Genomic DNA, 19,229 nt, shown 5'->3' with positions numbered 1-19,229 from the left:
ATGGAATGAACTCGTGAAGGTCTTCCCCAAAAGGAAAAAAGGAACTTGCAAAGATCGATCTCACCATCAATTGCAGAGAATAGTCATTACTAGTGACTTTCCAGCACAATTCATAGAACTAGAGGTCTCGATTGCTAGGTAACACCAAAATCATGACAACTGCTTTCCAAGGTCTGGTGCACAAATAAACTTGTGTTGAATTTCTATCTACCAAAATAAATAAATAAATAAAACACTATTTTGAGGAATGTGAACCTTCGTTTCGTTTCAAGAGGGTGGAGCGTGGTTTGTTTCATTTGAAAAGGTGTTTGTTATGCTTATTGGTGTCTAGTTTTGAAATGGTGCATTCATTTGGGGGGAGGGTATGTTGGTCTGAAGGAATGGTATTTTGTCCAGTGGAAAAATACATACTCAAGTTTTGCTATTATATGGTAGTATGACAATATGAATCCTAAACTTATATTCATAGTTGGATGTGAGCATTCTTTGGAAGGGTTATTTTGGTAAGGAAGTTCAAATGAGTAGTTGTGTTTCCTCAAACCTATGTTCATGGGGTATGGATGTAAGAGGGCTGTTTTGGACCTTTGAAATATTTCATGGCAATTTAGGTTTGTATGATCATATAATACTATAATAGTATGTCTTTAGCATCATTGGCTATTTTTGACAGTTGGTACTTGGAAAGGAATAAAACTTGCCTCTTTTCCATAGTTGTGATGCCTAGAGCTTCAGCTCTACCTAGAACAACTTGTGCCATCAAAGCAGTGGTAGAAGAAGAAGGTGAAGAAGAACAAGCAGCCGTTCTTGAACATTGTACATTGCTATCAGAGTTGAAACTGTATTGGCTAGTGAAGCCACTCTTTCAAAGGTAGAACCCTTTACGCCACTGTCATTTGCACCTTATCAATAACTAATCAATATCAAACATGGAAACCATCCATTAATTTGCCATTATTGTAGAACTTTTGAATATTTTCAAAGGAACGAAATGTTTGTTTGAAAGTTGTTTGGAGAAATGTATCTCTTCAATGGAATAATTTGAAGAGTTGTGCCTCTCGAGGAATTGTAGCCCTTCACACATGCTAAGGATGTCTTTCAAGTTTCAATCTATGTCATCAAACATAAAATATTAAAAGGTGTGTCTATGAGGTGGGTGTGAGGGGGTTTGGGGGCTTACAAGTATGGAAATTTATCAAGTCCATTTCTTTGTCAAAAACAGACCATCCATTTCCTTGTAGATGTGTGCCATATGTCCCAACATCACATCATATGGTTGAAATTCATTTTTAGTCATTTTATAGTGGGGGTGAAATATCTATAAAAGATTCACGTTTTTAGTGTAGATTGATGAATCTCTAGATTTTATGAATTCATAAATTTTCACAACCAAACGGGTATAAATCTCGCATTGATGAATCCAGATATTTCAAATCTCCGGATTCATGTAACCAAACAGGCCCTAAGTTGTTTTCGTTCCAAAAATATCAAAATCCACTAAAAACAAAAAATAGGAAAACTACCATACATGATATAAGGGCCCTAATAGGGTTTTAATATGTTCTTATGTTTAGGATGCCAAATTCCATAAAAACCTCACTGTCAAAACCATTTCACTTAAATACATCGCACCCAACTTTTGCACTAATAAACATAAGAACAATAATTGTGTCAAACATGTTTCTACATGCATTTATTTTCATAAATTTCAAATTATATTGCAAAGTCACCAAAGGCAAAACAATTCTATCAAATAGTTTGTGGCCAATTTTTTTGGTTCATGAAGCAAGAAACGTTAGAAACTATTCTTTGGTGAATTATCAAAGGGGTCCTAAGTTTATGTGAAACAGGTTTAAAGAAAGGTATTCATAGAATTTAACATTCTAAACATAAGAGCCCTAGTAAACCTTTTTTTGATATTGATTGCGCCTCCGGATCAAACACCATTAATGACTTTCTACTTCTAGGAATGCCAAAAAAAAAATTCTGAATTTTCAAAGTAGAAACATTGGATGATTGTTGAGTGGGTTCTATTTTTGATTCTATAGAAAGGAAAATAAAGATCCAAAAGTACGACTAATCTATATGAAAGGCATGTGTTAATTATTGTCAAACTGGTGGAACCAAATGTGGGAATTTTCAATACATCAAAAATTTAAAGTGTTCTTTTGGCGTGTGTTAAATGCAGGATTGCCGGTCCGGGCCAAACTTGCTCAATGGTCAAACACAAATGCGAAATGTGCAATATTTGGAAAATCAGAAGAAACAATAGGGCACATTCTTATTTCATGTGACTGGAGAAAAAGAGTCCATGCTACAGGACCACTAGGGCTTCGCACTGAAAATGGCCAGAATTCATCGCTCATCAATTATTGTCATGATATGATCTCACAACTGAGTAAAGATGACACGCGATGGGTTATGTCGGTATTCATAATAATTTGTTATTTCATTTGGAAAGAAAGAAATGAGAGGGTGTTTAACAACAAGATACCAAACCTAGTGGAGGTATTAAAAAGTACAAATCATTAGATTAAGGCGTTGAACTTACAAAAGAATGAAAGTAGAGTATCTTTGGTCAATCATGAAACTGGGCTCAATAATTTTTCTTTAGATGAACTTGAAAGGAATTGATGTATGTATATTCCTCAATCTAATAAAAATATTTTGATATGTGCAGGGCTACCTTACCAGCACCTAAGAGTAACAGGTTGGAGCATTGAGATATGCAGAGAGGAACACCTACAGACCATCAATTTTGGAAAAAAGAAGACTAAAGGGATTTTGGATGCCATACTTTTTGCCCTACAGTTGGGGATGGGTAAAACAACTGATAGGGGGATATAAATTGATGAAATTTAGACCAACCATCATCGGATTACAAAGCTTTTTGTCATGCCCATCAATAGAAAAGTGGCCTCTTAACGAACTGCAAACATTGATGGAGTCGGCTAACACAACAAAATATGTGAAATATGTTGAATTCTCCAATCCAGTGCTTCAATTGTTTTTTGAAAAGCATGCAAACTATGCAGCTATACAGGCTAACAACTATAGTCGCAGTATAGGTACTATGTGTAAGCGTTTTCAGCACTAATATCTTTTTAATGAAACTTTTATTTCACAAAAAAAAAAAATCTATATGAAAGGCAAAAATGTTATCTTTTTAGAAGCTTTCATACGCAATCAAGCTCAATTAACAAAGGGGAGAACACAATGTTGGAACCCAGTTCCTTCAGCAAGACGTTCTTCTCAAATTCTAGAGAAACATTAATTGGTTTGGTTGCTTATTGATCGTTGGAGATCCATTGCGATGTTGAAACCGGAAAATTGAGACATTGTTGCAGATGATTATGGTAGCAGGAAGACGGCGATAATCCTTTCATGATCGACACCAGGAGCTCACAAATCTTTACTTAAACAATGAAAGTCAACATCTCTCTTGGGCAGTTTATTGGCAGGGAAATGCAAGCTTTGGATGTCTTAGGTTGACTATGCCGTGAGTGCAGTGCCATTGCAAACCTTAAACGTATGATTCAAACCTCATAGTCTCATAGATATATCTCTTGATTCCTCTTGTGCGGCTCAGCTTGAGAGGGTTTTAGTAGCATCTTATGCTTATGATGCTAAATTCTATGAAAGCTCTTCTTTGAAAATATTTCACTTAAACCAACCCTCTCAACTTTTGCTTCCAAAATGTACAATTGTTGTTGCATCAAAGTGCTTCTTGAATATGTCATCTGTGGACATGGAAACTGATAACCAAGCTCTCATCTACATCCTGTATAAAGATCAATCAGAGGTCCCTTTGAAGATATTTCCTATTATCTCGGATATACGGCAGATGATGGATACTTTTGAACATATTTCCATCACTCATGTCCTTAGGGAAACCAACTTAGTTGCAGATGCTTTGGCTAAAGAAGGGACTCTAACTCAGGACTCTTTTTTACATGTACAGACTCTCACTTCTTATATTAGCTGGTTAATGTTGTTTGATCTTTTTTCTCTAGGTTGTAATCGTGGTTTTTCTCTTTAATAAAGTCTTCTATTTGCACAAAAAAAAAGTGCTTCTTGAACTAGAATTTTTCATAAATTTCAATTTATGTTGCAAAAATCACAAGATAAAACAATTCTATCAAGCAGTTTTTGGTTTTTTCCCCCTTTTCAAGAAGCACCATAAACTATTTTTGCCGAATTATCAAATGGCACATAAGTTTATGTGAAACCAATTAGAACATGGAATTTAACATTATAACCATAATAATGCTAAAACCTTGCTGATATTTATTTTGCGTCTAGAATAAAAAATTTTTAAAGGCCTATAAATGTGCTTTTGCTTCAAAAAACACCCAAAACTATTTCTAACATTTTTCAAAGTAAAAACACAATGGGGGTTATCAAAGGGTACTGATTTTATTTTATTTTTATAAAATGAGAAAAAAAAAAAAAAAAAAAAAGACGTTTATGAGTATGACTAATCTCCATGATTAGATGCTTTCATATGCAATTCTATTGGTTTTCATATTATTGTAGGGTGGGCCATGTAATTACATAAGAAAACTATTCTTACTTGTTAAGGAGAGATTAAAAGTTGCTTTATATTAACTTACTAGAAAAAGTGGGTGGATCTTACATTTTGAATTATACAAAGGAAAAGTGTTCTCTGAGCATGACTGATCTCCATGAAAGGCAAAAATAATGTCTTTTTGGATACTTTCATATTCAGTAGTATTGGTTTTCATATTAGTGTAGTGTGAAGGTAGGCCACGTAAGTGGTTGTATGGTAATCTTAATGCTTATTTTTTTTCTTTTCTTTTTTGACACTTTTAAGAATAGAAATAGTCTAAGCCATGTATGTGTTTCCTTAGGTTACAACAATCATAGAGGGTTGTCTCTCCATTATTCACCTCAGTCAAACAAACAAACCCTAATTTTGATATTTGGAAGAATCAGAGGTGAAACATTTGAGAAGAGAATTAGAGAAAATACAAAGTAAGTACAATGAAGAGATAAAAAATTCCCTATTGATCTATTCATTAAATACCAAAAGAAATTGATTTCAATTGCAAATGAAAGTTTAATATCATTTATTTTGAACATAAACATTATTTATAGATGGAATACATTGTTTATGAGGGAAGATACCTCCATACATGAAAACACACGGTACAATGACATCGCAAATCTTATCTTCATTAGCAGTTGCCATCTGCACTATTGGTGAGTCTTTTTTTTCTTCTTTTGGTGATACTTCGCAGTTGTTAAGTCTTGATGGTTGATTAGGGTCTTCCCTTTAGGCAAGTCTTGCTGATTGATTAATGTCTCCACTTTGGAAGAGTCTTGTTGATTGATTGACATCTTCGCTTTGGGTAAGCCTTGTTGATTGATTGACGTTTCCACTTTGCAGAAATCCCGCTTATTCATCGACTGTTTCAAATTTGAATTTGAATTCAAATTAATATTGCCTTCTTCAATGTTAGGATTCATGACATGCCCGATGAACAACACAACTCCAGTTGTGTCTTCTCTGATCAGGTACAAGAATGGGTGGTCGGCCACAAAATCAATTAGGCCAATTGGCTGACATTGTTGTTGTTGCATCATAAACACAACAGCACAAGCAGCAGAAGCTTCTGTACCTTCCTCATTGACATTAATAAAGGACTTCTGAAATATGCCGGAGACACAGAGCTCTACTGCCCTTGGTGAATCCACCATCTTTATAAAACCACCTGGTAAAAAGGGCAACACCAATCCTAAATCTTTTAAAATTTTGGATGACTCAAACCCAAATGAAATCCTGAACCTGGGAATCCTAAAAGGACCCACTGGAACTGCTTCAGATGGAAGATGGCGATCTAAGAACCCATCTTCTGAACCAACCTTCTCTATCAAACCTGGAAGCCCATCTATTGCGTCTGGTAGAAACATGTACATGGAGAAACTCCTCTTATCTTCTCCTTGTTTATATGGAAGCCTGAGGACTTTGAATCCGTCATATGCTTCAACATATTGCTTTTTGTTGCTGGTCATGAAGAGCCCAGAGACTCTGCTTCCGTCTAGAAGGTAGAACTCGTGGTCCCTGGTTCTCCATGGATCAAACTTCTCATTCCAGGCTCCATTAAAATAGAGTGCATTTGCAAAGATTAACCTGGTCAACGTGTCAACTGACCCTAGAGGAAGAAGCTCTCTGATAAGTCCATTTGTTTGTTTTTCAGCCCATGAATTCACTTCGTTGCGGACTTCATCAGGCTTTCTCACCATCAAAATAAGCAAAATAAGAATCAGTAACACAATGTAGATTTCAAGAACAGTACCAAAATTCAGAATAAAGAATCTTCTCAAAAAAGGAAACCAATTTATAGGGAAATTAACCGAACCTTTGTAATGAAATCAACTTGAGTTGACTCTGCCTTGTAAACATTATCAACAATCTGTTTGAAAGAAGGCGTCAAAGGGGTAGACATGTCCACCCACGCACCATTTACAAAGCACAAACGCGGGCCGCCGCTCTGGGTACCATCGGCCAAGACAAAGCTGACGATCTCTGAAACGAAGGAATTTAGTTCTCCATTGCCGTTCGACCTCATAAAAGAAAGGATCTGGTCACGGGTTGGACCGTCGGAACCTACAGCAACTAAGCTCAGAGTGGCATACAACGACAAAGGGGAGAACACAATGTTGGAATCCAACGCTTCTTTCAACAAGACGTTCTTCGCAATTTCTAAAGAAACACTGGTTTGGTTGCTTATCGATTGTTGGAGATCCTTCGTGATGTTGAAACCGGAAAATTGAGACATTGTTGCAGATGACTAAGGTAGCCAGGAAAACGGTGATGATGATTGGCACTGGGAGCTCACAACTCTCTGCTACTTAAAACAATGAGAGCCAACGTCTCTCTTGGGTAGGTACAGTGCCAGGAAGTGCAAGCCTTGGACGGCATAGGTTGACTCTGCTACCTTAATCGTACGACCTGAACCTCATGGATATATCGCTTGATTCCTCCTGTGTGGCTCAGGAACAAGGAATTGCGTTGACCTCTTCTCCAATCTTCGCCTTGTGCTGCAAGGCACTTCGTTGAGTTTTCCGGGATTTTGCTTGCCAGCAGTGCTTACGTGTAATGATGAAAAATTGACTTTTAGAATAAATCGTCATCGTAGATTGTAGATTTTTCGTGAAAAAAATAAAATTTAAGTAGTAAGAGACACACAAGTTCAAAACGAACCAATACGAAACCAAAACCCTATTTGAAAAACGAAAAGAAACATCGTCTTCTTCCTTCTTTTGTGCTTCAGATCTTGTTCTTGATGACGAAACACTATGAAATCTAAGACGGGTTCTCTTTGTATGTTCAGTTGGAAAGCAATAAAGACTTGATACGTTTGAATTCCCGTATCAAATTCGGTTTCTCTGATTTGGGTTTTCTGTGTTCCTCTGCTTCTTCAGCATTTGGGTTTTTGTGGTGGAATGAGATCAAGAATCCAAGCATTCTTGCTGGTTTGCACTTGCTCATCCGATTTTAGCACTCGTTTTGTTTTCTGATCTGTATTTTTTTCCTTCTTTTTAGCTTTCATGGAGGAAGATCAAGAGCTGAAGCATGTATGCAAGTTCTGAGGAAAGAGCTTCCCCTGCGACAGGTCCTTGGGTGGTCATATGATCATATGAGGTCACATGTGACCATGAATATAGTTGATGCGGAAGAGAAGCTCATCAAGAAGAACGCTGCTTCAGCTTCGGCTAATGGTGGAAGTTATGGGCTTCGAAGCTGGCGTTCATGCTGGTTATGGTCTCAGAGAGAACCCGAAGAAGACTTGGAGACTTTTAGATCCGAACGATGAGATGATTAATCAAGGCAAGACTTGTAAAGATTGTGGTAAAGAATTTCAGTCATGGAAAGTCTGTTTGATCACATGAGATGCCACTCTAAGAAAGAGAAGGAAAGGGTCTCGAGCAATAGCTTGGAAGATGATTCATGGCCCGGTGAGAACCAGAAATTGGTCAAGAACAAGATCTGAAGCACAAAAGAAGGAAGAAGACAATTTTTTTTTCCTTTTTTTTTTAAATGGAGTTTTGGTTTTGTAATGATTCGTTTTGTACCTTGTGAAAAGGGTTTGTTCTCACTTAAATTTCATATTTTTGCATATGAAAAAAAATCTATGATGACGATTTAATCTAAGAATCAATTTTTCATCTTGACCGTTGGCTGTTTGGAGTAGTGCCACATAGGCACTGCTGCCAAACAAAATCCCGTTTATCTACGCTCATGAGTTGACAGCTAGATAACCTTTTTGTCGAAAATTGCTTGGGTGAGTTGGAATTAATGCTCAGCATTTGCAGCGAGGTCGAGATCTTGACCGTTCACAACATAGTGCTATTCAATTATGCACAACATTGAAGTCGAACTCCTCTGTCACTTTCAAGACTTATGGATCTTTCAGCCTGTGTAGGGATAGCAAAACAGTTGCTCGGGAGCAGCACCGACCTAGGCAGTCGATGGCCTAGATTTAGAATGTATATTAATTAAATGGTCTAGATTTTTTAAATCTAGATTGAGCAATGAATCTAGACCAACAACTACCTTAGCAGTTTCACTTTGGCGCTCCTTCCAAGAAAAATAATCCATACTTCTCAGTGGATAGGTCATGAGTTTAACCCTTGCGAACGACAAAGTTCCCTCTGAGGATATAATCAAGGTACGCATGCAAGCTGGCCCACATGAACTTAAAAAAAAAATTGCCATTATTACCTATAAGAAATGGTTCTATCCATAGTCATTGAGTAGAGTATGATCGTGCTATCTTGTAAAATGTTGTTTTTAACATTTATATTGGTGTCATCTTGGCAATTTTTTAAGATAAACCCTTACGTGAAAACCCTTCTTCTTTTTATTTAAGGTGCTATTGTGATAAGAGTTGTCACCACTAGTCCAAGACATTGGAAGGGAGAAAGAAGCATTTTCTACATGTTTGGGAGTAAGGAGTTTATCCAATATCTATGAATGCAATTGACATGTTTGTTGAAAGTGTGCAAAGAACAGGTGAAGAAAAATAACAGTGAAATGGACTGATGTAAGATCTCCAAGATGAGTGAATTTATGAGCCCTAACAATCATTATGACTATTATTAGGGTAATTTTCATGTGGACCCCTTGAGGTTTGGTCTATGTCATTTTTAGTCCAAAAAAATTGAGACCTAATCAAGATCAAACATAGAAACCATCAATTAACTTGCCATTATTGTAGAACTTTGGAATATTTTCAATGGAACAAAATGTTTGTTTGAAAGTTGTTTGGAAAAATGAATATGTTCAATGGAATAATTTGAAGAGTTGTGCCTCTCAAGGAATTGTAGCCATTCACACATGCTAAGGATGTCTTTCAAGTTTCTATCTATATCATCAAACATAAAATGTTAAAAGGTATGTCTATGAGGTGAGTGTGAGGGGATTTGGGGACTTACAAATATGAAAATTTATCAGGTCCATTTTCTTGTAGATGTATGCCATATGTCCCAACATCACATCATATGGTTGAAATTCATTTTTTAGCCTTTTTACAGTAGGGGTGAAATCTCTATAAAAGATTCACGTTTTTAATGTAAAAAGATGAATCTCAAGGTTTTAGGAATCCAAAGATTTTCACAACCAAACGGGTATAAATCTTGCATTGATGAATCCAGATATTTCAAATCTTGGGATTCATGTAACCAAACAGGCACTAAGTTGTTTTTGTTCAAAAAAATATCAAAATTCACTAAAAACAATAAATAGGAAAACTACCATACATGATATAAGGGCCTTAACAGGTTTTAACATGTTCTTATGTTTAGGATGCCAAATTCCTTAAACACCTCAGTTCACCATTTCACTTAAAGACACCGCACCCAACTTTTGCACTAATAAACATAAGAACAATAATTGTGTCAAACATGTTTCTACTTTCTACATGCATTTATTTTCATAAATTTCAAATTATATTGCAAAGTCACCAAAGTCAAAACAATTATATCAAATAGTTTTTGGCCAATTTTTTTGGTTTACGAAACAAGAAACGCTAGAAACTATTCTTTGGTGAATTATCAAATGGGTCTTAAGTTTATGTGAAACAGTTTAAAGAAGGTTATTCATAGAATTTAACATTCTAAACATAAGAAACCTACTAAAACCTTATTGATATCGTTTTATTGATATCAATTGCGCTTCCCAATCAAGTATTATCAACCACCCATAAATGACTTTTTACTTCCAGGAATGCCAAAAAAAAAAATCTGATTTTTCATAGAGTCTTAAGGAAACTCAAATACTCTTAAGTTCTCCTTCCCATATTAAGAGTCTGTTTGATGATCCATCGAAAGATGGTTTCTATAGTTTGTGTTGAGAAACAGAGAAACCAAAAAAAATCAGCCCAACCGTTTGATAAAGTTATTTTGTTTCAGGCATTTTTTAAGATTCAATTGAAATGTATGAAAAAGCTTCAAAAAACAATATTAATTGACACAATTGTTGTTCCTCTAATTCTAGAAGCAAAGCTTCAACATTGACTAGGGATCCGTTTGACAGGCTACCTAAGTATTTTTGTTTCAAGAAATACTATGAATAGTTTGAGCGTTTTTGTAAACATAAACACTTTTACTGGTGTTTGATAAAACTTGCTTCTAGAGGTTGAAATAGTATTTATGGTTGTAACTGGAGATAGAGAAGGTAAAGAACATAGACCCCTTTTGCCATTACAGGGGCTAGATTTCATTGGAGATATAGAAGATGAAGATGGACTTTGGTAACCAGAGACAAAGAAGACTTATTGTCTGTTGAAGAAGCAACAGATGAAAGAGTATTTTTATTGTAGCATGAGAGGGTTTTAGTAGAAACGTCTTATGCTTACGATGCGGAATTCCATGAAAGCTCCTATTTGATAATGTTTCACTTAAACCAACCCTCTCAACTTTTGCTTCAAAAATGTACAATTGTTGTTGCGTCAAAAGTGCTTCTTGAAGTACAATTTTTCTAAATTTCATTTAATGTTGCAAGAATCACAAGATAAAGCAATTCTATCAAGCAGCTTTTGGCTTTTCCCCCTTATCAAGAAACACCAAAAACTAGTTTCGACGAATTATCAAATGGCACATAAGTTTATATGAAATGAATTAGAGGGCAACATTAATGGAATTTAACATTATGTCCATAAGAATACTAAAACCTTACAAATGGTACATAAGTTTATATGAAATGAATTAGAGGGCAACATTCATGGAATTTAACATTATGTCCATAAGAATACTAAAACCTTACTGATATTTATTTTGCGTCTAGAATCAAATTTTATTAAAGGCATACAAATGTGTTTTTTCTTCAAAAAACACCAAAATCTATTTCTAACATTTTTCGAAGTAAAACACTCCAGGGTTATCAAAGGGTACTGATTTTATTTTATTTTAATATAATGAGGGAAAAACAAAAAACGTTTACGAGAGTATGACTAATCTCCATTCATATGCAATTATATTGGTTTTCATATTATTTCAGAAGAATCAGAAGTGAAACATTTGATAGGAGAATTAGAGCAAATAGAAAATAAGTACAATGAAGAGATAGAAATAATTCCTATTGATCTATTCATATAACTCCATACATGAAAACACTGACATTGCAAATCTTATCATCATTAGCAGTTGCCATCTGCACTATTGGTGAGTCTTTGTTTTCTTCTTTTGGTGATACTTCGCAGTTGTTAAGTCTTGATGGTTGATTAGGGCCTTCCCTTTAGGCAAGTCTTGTTGATTAATTAATGTCTCCATTTTGTACGAGTCTTGTTGATTGATTGACATCTTCGCTTTACGTAAGACTTGTTGAGTGACTGACGTTTTGCAGAAATCCCGCTTATTCATTGGCAGTTTCAAATTTGAATTTGAATTCAAATTATGATTGCCTTCTTCAATGTTAGGATTCATGACATGCCCGATGAACAACACAACCCCAGTTGTGTCTTCTCTGATCAGGTACAAGAATGGGTGGTCGGCCACAAAATCAATTAGGCCAATTGGCTGACATTGTTGTTGTTGCATCATAAACGCAACAGCACAAGCAGCAGAAGCTTCGGTACCTTCCTCACTAACATGAACAAAGGACCTTTGAAATATGCCGAAGACAAAGAGCTCTGCTGCCTGTGGTGAATCCACCATCTTGATAAAACCACTTGGTCTTGGTGAAAAGGGCAACACCAATCCTAAATCTTTTAGAACTTTGGATGAATCAAACGCAAATGTAATCCTGAACTTGGGAATCCTAAAAGCACCTACTGGAACTGCTTCAGATGGAAGATGGCGATCTAAGAACCCATGTTCTGAACCAACCTTCTCTATCAAACCTGGAAGCCCATCTATTGTGTCTGGTAGAAACATGTACATGGAGAAACTCCTCTTATCTTCTCCTTGTTTATATGGAAGCCTGAGGACTTTGAATCCGTCATATGCTTCAACATATTGCTTTTTGTTGCTGGTCATGAAGACTCCAGAGACTCTCCTTCCATCTAGAATGTAGAACTCGTGGTCCTTGGTTCTCCATGAATCAAACTTCTCATTCCAGGCTCCACTAAAATAGAGTGCATTTGCAAAGATTAGTCTGGTCAACCGAATAACTGACCCTAGAGGAAGAAGCTCTCTGATATACCCTTTTTTTTTGGGTAGTAATTCCCTGATAAGCCCATTTGTTTGTTTTTCTAGCCCATGAATTCACTTCGTCGCGGACTTCAGCAGGCTTTCTCACCATCAAAATAAGCAAAATAAGAATCAGTAACACAATGAAGAATTCAAGAACAGTAACGAAATTCAGAATAAAAAATCTTCTCAAAAAAGGAAACCAATTTATAGGGAAATTAACCGAACCTTTCTATTTAAATCAACTTGGGTTGACTCTGGCTTGTAAACATCATCAACAATCTGTTTGAAAGAAGGCCTCAAAGGGGTAGACATGTCCACCCACGCACCATTTACAAAGCACGAACTGGGGCCGCCGCTCTGGGTACCGTCGGCCAAGACAAAGCTGACGATCTCTGAAACGAAGGAATTTAGTTCTCCATTGCCGTTCGACCTCATAAAAGAAAGGATCTGGTCACGGGTTGGACCGTCGGAACCCGCAGCAACTAAGCACAGAGCGGCATACATCGACAAAGGGGAGAACGCAACGTTGGTCTTGGAATCCAACGCTTCTTTCAACAAGACGTTCTTCGCAATTTCTAAAGAAACATTGGTTTGGTTGCTTATCGATTGTTGAAGATCCTTCGTGATGTTGAAACCGGAAAATTGAGACATTGTTGCAGATGATTAAGGTAGAAAGGAAAACGGTGATGATGATTGACACTGGGAGCTCACAACTCTCTGCTACTTGAAACAATGAAAGTCAACGTCTCTCTTGGGCAGGTACAGTGCGAGGAAGTGCAAGCTTTGGATGTCATTGGTTGACTCTGCTACCTTAATCGTACGACCTGCAGTCATAGATTTTTTTTTTTTTTTTGTACAAATGCGCTTTTTATCTATAGGGATAGGGATACTACAGGAACAAGGAATTGTGTTGACCCCTTCTCCAATCTTCGCCTTGTGCTGCAGGTCTCCTAACCATCCTACTACTCCTCAATTGGCTGCACCTCATAGATATATCTCTTGATTTCTCCTGTGTTGCTCAGGAACAAGGAATTGCGTTGACCCTTTTCCAATCTTCGCCTTGTGCCGCAAGCTGAAGCCAAGGCACTTCCGTGGAGTCCGTTATCTACCACTGTGGGATTGCACACCTACGGGGAGAAGATCCGGTTTGTCGGAAATTGCTTGGGTTGCGCATTGCGCACACCTGCAGCGATTGTCGAGATCTCAAAATTGCTGCCGCCCGGGAGCAGGATCGACATGGGCAGCGACGGCCCAGATTTATTGTTTGTTCAGATTTTTTAAATCTAGACCGAGCAATGACTCTAGACCCGAACAGCTTCACGTTGGCGTTGATTCCAAGCAAAATTCGCCCATTATTACCTATAAAAAATGGTTCTCTCCAGACTCATTGAGTAGAGTTTTTACATTTATATTGGTGTCATCTTTGCAGTGTTCTTACATAAGCCCTTATGTGAAAATTTTTTGTGTTTTTTTTTTTTCCTCTTCATTTTATTACTGTTATTAGAGCAAATTGCACTGACACCCCAAAATAGATGCCCTTAAAACATTGGTACCCCTCTTTATATTCTCAAAATTAGATTTTCATTGGATATATTTATCCAATTTATCAATGAAACCTTTTTAGATACTGTTTATTATAGAGATATTTTTTAAAATAAACAGTAATTTAATTGTTGTTAGTGATAAATTGGATAGATATATCCAATGAAAATCCAATCTTGGGGGTTCTGTGTTTTTCAAATATAAATTGACGTGTCAGTGTTTTAAGGCCTCCATTTTGGGTGCCAGTGTAATTTGCTATTTTTATTTATTTATTTATTGATTGTTGTTTTTTAAGGTGCTATGCAATAAGAGTTGTCACCTCTAACTCATGACATTGAAAGGGAAAAAGAAGAAGTATTTGACATGTATGTTAAAAGTGTGCAAAAAACAGGTGAAGAAAACTAACATGAATTGGGCTGTTTTATATAGGTCCAAAGAGGAAGGTTGCCTGGAGATAAGAAGATTATGAGATGTTAATAAAGCTTGTCTTTGTCATCTAATATGGGAAATAAAAGCATGGCAGCTCCAAGATGAGCATTGAGCCCTAACAATCACTATGACTATTATTACTGGCTTCTTACAATTGTTTGTGCAGTTGATATGGTTTATTTTCTTGTATGTTGTTGGGTTTTTGAGTCTAAGAAAGACGAGAAAACCAAGCTTGAAGGTGGAGCTCCAGCAACCATGGCAACCTAATCCATCATCAGTTTAATTTATTTTGGCAAAAGGCTCTATGGATGGTTCACATTAAACCTTTCTTACCAGCCTACGAATTTTCAACCCCCATTAAATTTGCTGTATGTACAGATTGGTGGGTACCTCCATAGAAACTCTCCCCCCCCCCCCCAAAAAAAAAAAAAAAAAAAATAAAAAAATAAAAAAATTCAAACCTGCTTCTATATATTTTAATTTCTTTGTTTATTTGAAACTATCTTGCTGTGTACCTGTGTCAGATATAACTTTTGCTTCCTTTGTTGGGAAAATCTTGCTGTAACCGAAGTCCATGAAAAGAATATGTAGAAGTGGTTGATTTCAACCAGCACCGGCCTCCCTCTGTTTCTCTGTGTTTGATTGTAAGCCCAGACTGCTACCAGCAAGGACAAACAGAATTTTTTTTTTTTAGTAACAGATGAAACACATAAAACCAGCATAAATCATGGAAATGGTATTGCCTCTAATTCTGACATACTTTCTCTGCATATCTTTTATGAACAAGGCAGCCGTGCAGTTGGAAAGAATCAGTGATGGGTTTTGAACATTTTGTCTTGGTTGTGTAGGTGAAGGTGTAATTGGTGATTGTTGAGAAATTTGAGTCGATCATGGTAGTTAAAACCAAAAAACAAACAGTTCCACTGCAGGGTAGGGAACATTAAGTCTCCATCATTGAAAAGGTCATAAACATGGAAAAACATATTGGCGCGCAATTCGGCGAGTTCGCCAGTGGGCGAAATAAAAATGTAACTGAAATAAAGATTTCAATACTTCGCCCAAAAATCGACTTTCCGGCGAAACTATGATTTTCTGGCAAAATTTCAAAACTTCGCCGGCAAACTTCAAACCCCTTTTGATTATTCTTATGCTTTACTATTTTGTGCTTTGAGGTGGGTGGGAGAAACCGAGAAAGGACTAGAGAGATCCATGGCGACATCTCTGTGCTCTGAGGTGTTGTAATATTAGTCCCACATCGACTGATGTGGGAATATGTGGAGAGGAAGAGGCTATAAAAGAATGCCTCTTCCTTATTCTTTAATCATCCCAAATATCTTCTCTCTTGGATATTTCTATATTTATAGTGGAGTTTTCTCTCTTGCCCATATATTATTGTGTCTTTCTTTTCTCTTAGTTGTTATTATTGTGTTCTTCTTTTCTCTTATTTGCTGATTGTTCTATTCGGTGGGTCCTTCATAACCCGACAGTGGTATCAGAGCGAGGTTTTTCTCAAGTATGCTCTGTGGTTGCAGCATAGTCCGAGCTTCCACATCAGAAAAGGAAAATTCCTTGGGGGGTTTGTTTGTTTGGTTTAGGGTGTGGGTATCTACTTATAGTATGCTCTGTGATTGCCACTTAGGTGGATCCTTCACATCGAAAAATAAGTAAGATATTGTTTTTTATCCTACGGAGGTCTTGCGAGAAGTCGCAATTTCACGTGGTTTCTTTTCGGGTATCCTAGAAAGGTGTATTGGGTGATTAAGTGCATGTCTAGGAAAATTTTGTCTAAGGAGTCCGGTTTTTAAGCGGACCGCTTGTGTCCCTCCAGTCTTTCCGGAAATTTTCCTGGTGCATTTTGGTTCAACCATATACCAGGTGGAGATACCTCGAGAAGACAAGTTTCACGTGAAATAGTGGGAGTTATTCTGCACCAACAACGCTCGTGATAGAAGCAATGGCAGCAAAAATTGATATCGGCAAGTTTGACGGCACGAAATTCTCATTATGGAAATTGAAGATGAAGGCATTATTGATAAAAGATAACTGCCTGGAAGCCATCAATGTTCGGCCGGCGGAGTTCACGGACAACGAAAAGTGGAAATGAATAGATGCGATCGCTCTTTCGATTTGCATCTAGCATTATCGGATGATATTTTAGCGGGCGTAGAAGAGAAGAAAACGCTAAGGAGGTTTGGGATCATCTCATCAAATTGTATGAAGCCAAATCACTTCACAACAAAATCTTTTTGAAGAGAAAGTTGTATACCTTACGGATGTCAGAATCTACATCAGTTACAGAGCACTTACATACTCGATTTCGTTATGTTCTCAACTTTCAATGTTGGGACATAATGTTTCACCACGAGAACGTGCTGAAATTCTACTCCAAAGTCTTCCAGATTCATATGACCCAATCATTATCAATTTAACCAAGTAATATCCTCTCGATTATTTGGTATTTGATGATGTCGCTGCTACAATTCTTGAAGAAGAAAGTAGACGAAAAGGCAGGGAAGATAGACAGCAAGCTCACATCAAGCGAAGCTTTGTCTATGACTCGAGGAAGGTCAACGGAACGTGATTCCAGTGGGAGTCACAATCAAGGGAGGTCAAAATCCAGGGGTAAGAAGAATTTCAAGTGCTACAATTGTGGCAAAAGGGGACACTTCAAAAATGAGTGTCGATTCAAAAAGGGTGTAGATAAGACAGAGACATCTCAAGGGTGCATTCTGAAGGAGATATTCTTTACCGAATCAGCAATGGCAGCCAAGGATAGATTGGAACATAGTGATGCTTGGATCTTGGATTCGGGAGCAACATGGCACATGACCTCTCGCAGAGATTGGTTTCAAACTTATGAACCTATCTCTACAGTGGTCTGTGTACATGGGAAATGATCATGCCTTGGAGATTGTTGGAGTTGGCACCATCAAGTTGAAGATGTACGATGGTATGGTACGCACTATTCAAAATGTGCGGCATGTGAAGGGCTTAAAGAAGAATCTATTGTCTTTGGGACAATTAGATGAAATTGGGTGCAAGACACGCATCCAAAATGGAATGATGAGGATCGTCAAAGGAGCGCTAGTTGTAATGAAAGCTGAAAGGGGCGCCGCAAATTTGTACGAAGTAATGGGAGAAACATGTCCTGGAGGCGAAGCATTAGTTGCATCAACCGGTACTCGCAGAAGAGATGACAAAAGTGTGGCATCGAAAATTGGCCCACATGTCGAGCAAGGGTTGAAGGTTCTCGGAACAGAAATTACTCCGGGTCTCACAAAGGTTTCATTACCCTTTTGTGAGCACCGTGTTACAAGCAAGCAAGCATAGATTGAAGTTCAATGCATCTCGATTCTAGGAGTAAAAGTATACGGAATTAGTTCACTCGATGTATGGCAAGCACCGGTTACATCTCCGGAGGAGCAAGGTACTATGTATCTTTCATTGATGATTATTCCGAAGATGTTGGGTGTTTCCTATCAAGAAGAAGTCGGATGTGTTTTCAGTTCAAAACATTCAAAGCGCAAGTTGAACGAGAAACCGAGAAGAAAATCAAGTGTCTCGGGACGGACAATGGCGGTGAATATACGGGGATGACTCTTTGAGTTTTGTAATCAAGAAGGCATCAAGAGACAACTCACGGTGGCTTACACTTCTCAACGAGAATGGAGTAGCGGAGCGGATGAATAGAACTCTACCGAAAGAACAAGAGCCATGTTAAGAACGCAAGCATGGCTAATTCCTGGGCGAAGGAAACACCCGCTATGTGATTAATCGATCACCAACAAGATCGATTGATCCGAAGACACCGATGAATATGTGGATGGCAAGCCGACTGATTATTCACGCCGCACACATTTGGGAGTCGTGTACGTGATGTATCATCCCAAGAAATTTTGAAGTTGGATCCAAAATCCGAAAATGCAGATTCTTGGGAAATGCCGATGGAGTCAAGGGGTATCGTGGGATCCCACGCCCACAAAGTCGTCATCAGCGAGAGATGTCATTCGAGAAGATAAGCTGCAAATGGAAGATGTGAGTAGCATTCAATAGAAATCCGGAGAGTACAACAGTCGGAGGAAGAGAAGTCCAATCCGAAAATTCTTCGGGGTAGAAAATTTCCGGACAGAATCAGAAAATGAGGAACAAGTACCGCTGAGTCTACAAACGAGAAGTTCGACGGTCACCTCGTGAAAGACATACGCCAACCTGGCAGCCTAATTATATTATGGAGAGCAACATCGCATACTGCCTTCTAACAGAAGATGGTGAGCCATCAACATTCGGAGAAGCGATTGATAGCTCGAAGCGTCACTTTGGATGGCAGCATGCAGAAGAACTAGAAGCCTCATAAGAATAAGACGGGGAGCTTGTACCTTACCGCACGGAAGGAAGCCCATTGGTAACAAATGGGTTTACAAGATCAAACGAAGAGTGATGATCAAGTAGAGCGGTATCGGCAAGAATGGTGATCAAAGGATATGCTCGGAAAGAAGGTGTTGATTTCACGAAATCTTCTCAGTGGTTCGACTTACTCGTCCAGGATAGTTTTGGCACTTTGTGCTACGTTTGATCTACATCTTGAGCAGTTAGATGTAAAAAGC

At 37.6% G+C, this 19,229-nt stretch overlaps 1 protein-coding gene and 1 pseudogene across 2 annotated transcripts; both read right to left on the bottom strand.

Annotated features, from left to right (window-relative positions):
* Positions 1–5,160: 5,160 nt before the first annotated feature.
* Positions 5,161–6,838, bottom strand: LOC149017924 (serpin-ZX-like). The gene is made up of 2 exons (XM_089154251.1): positions 6,381–6,838; positions 5,161–6,252 (listed from the first exon to the last, which is right to left on the bottom strand). The coding sequence occupies exons 1-2, from the start codon at positions 6,798–6,800 to the stop codon at positions 5,215–5,217; spliced, it is 1,458 nt and encodes a 485-aa protein (XP_089010377.1). The 5' UTR covers positions 6,801–6,838; the 3' UTR covers positions 5,161–5,214.
* A 4,723-nt stretch (positions 6,839–11,561) lies between these two features.
* Positions 11,562–13,435, bottom strand: LOC149017923 (serpin-ZX-like; annotated as a pseudogene). The gene is made up of 2 exons (XR_016173175.1): positions 12,880–13,435; positions 11,562–12,751 (listed from the first exon to the last, which is right to left on the bottom strand). The product of XR_016173175.1 is annotated as a serpin-ZX-like (transcript).
* Between the last annotated feature and the right edge of the window lie 5,794 nt (positions 13,436–19,229).

Source organism: Hakea prostrata, chromosome 4 (assembly GCF_041222555.1).
Source record: "Hakea prostrata isolate BN-2017 chromosome 4, UWA_Hpros_2, whole genome shotgun sequence".
NCBI lineage: Eukaryota > Viridiplantae > Streptophyta > Magnoliopsida > Proteales > Proteaceae > Hakea > Hakea prostrata.
Note: the sequence above shows the minus strand (reverse complement) of the source record. Positions and strands in the feature narration are given on the sequence as shown.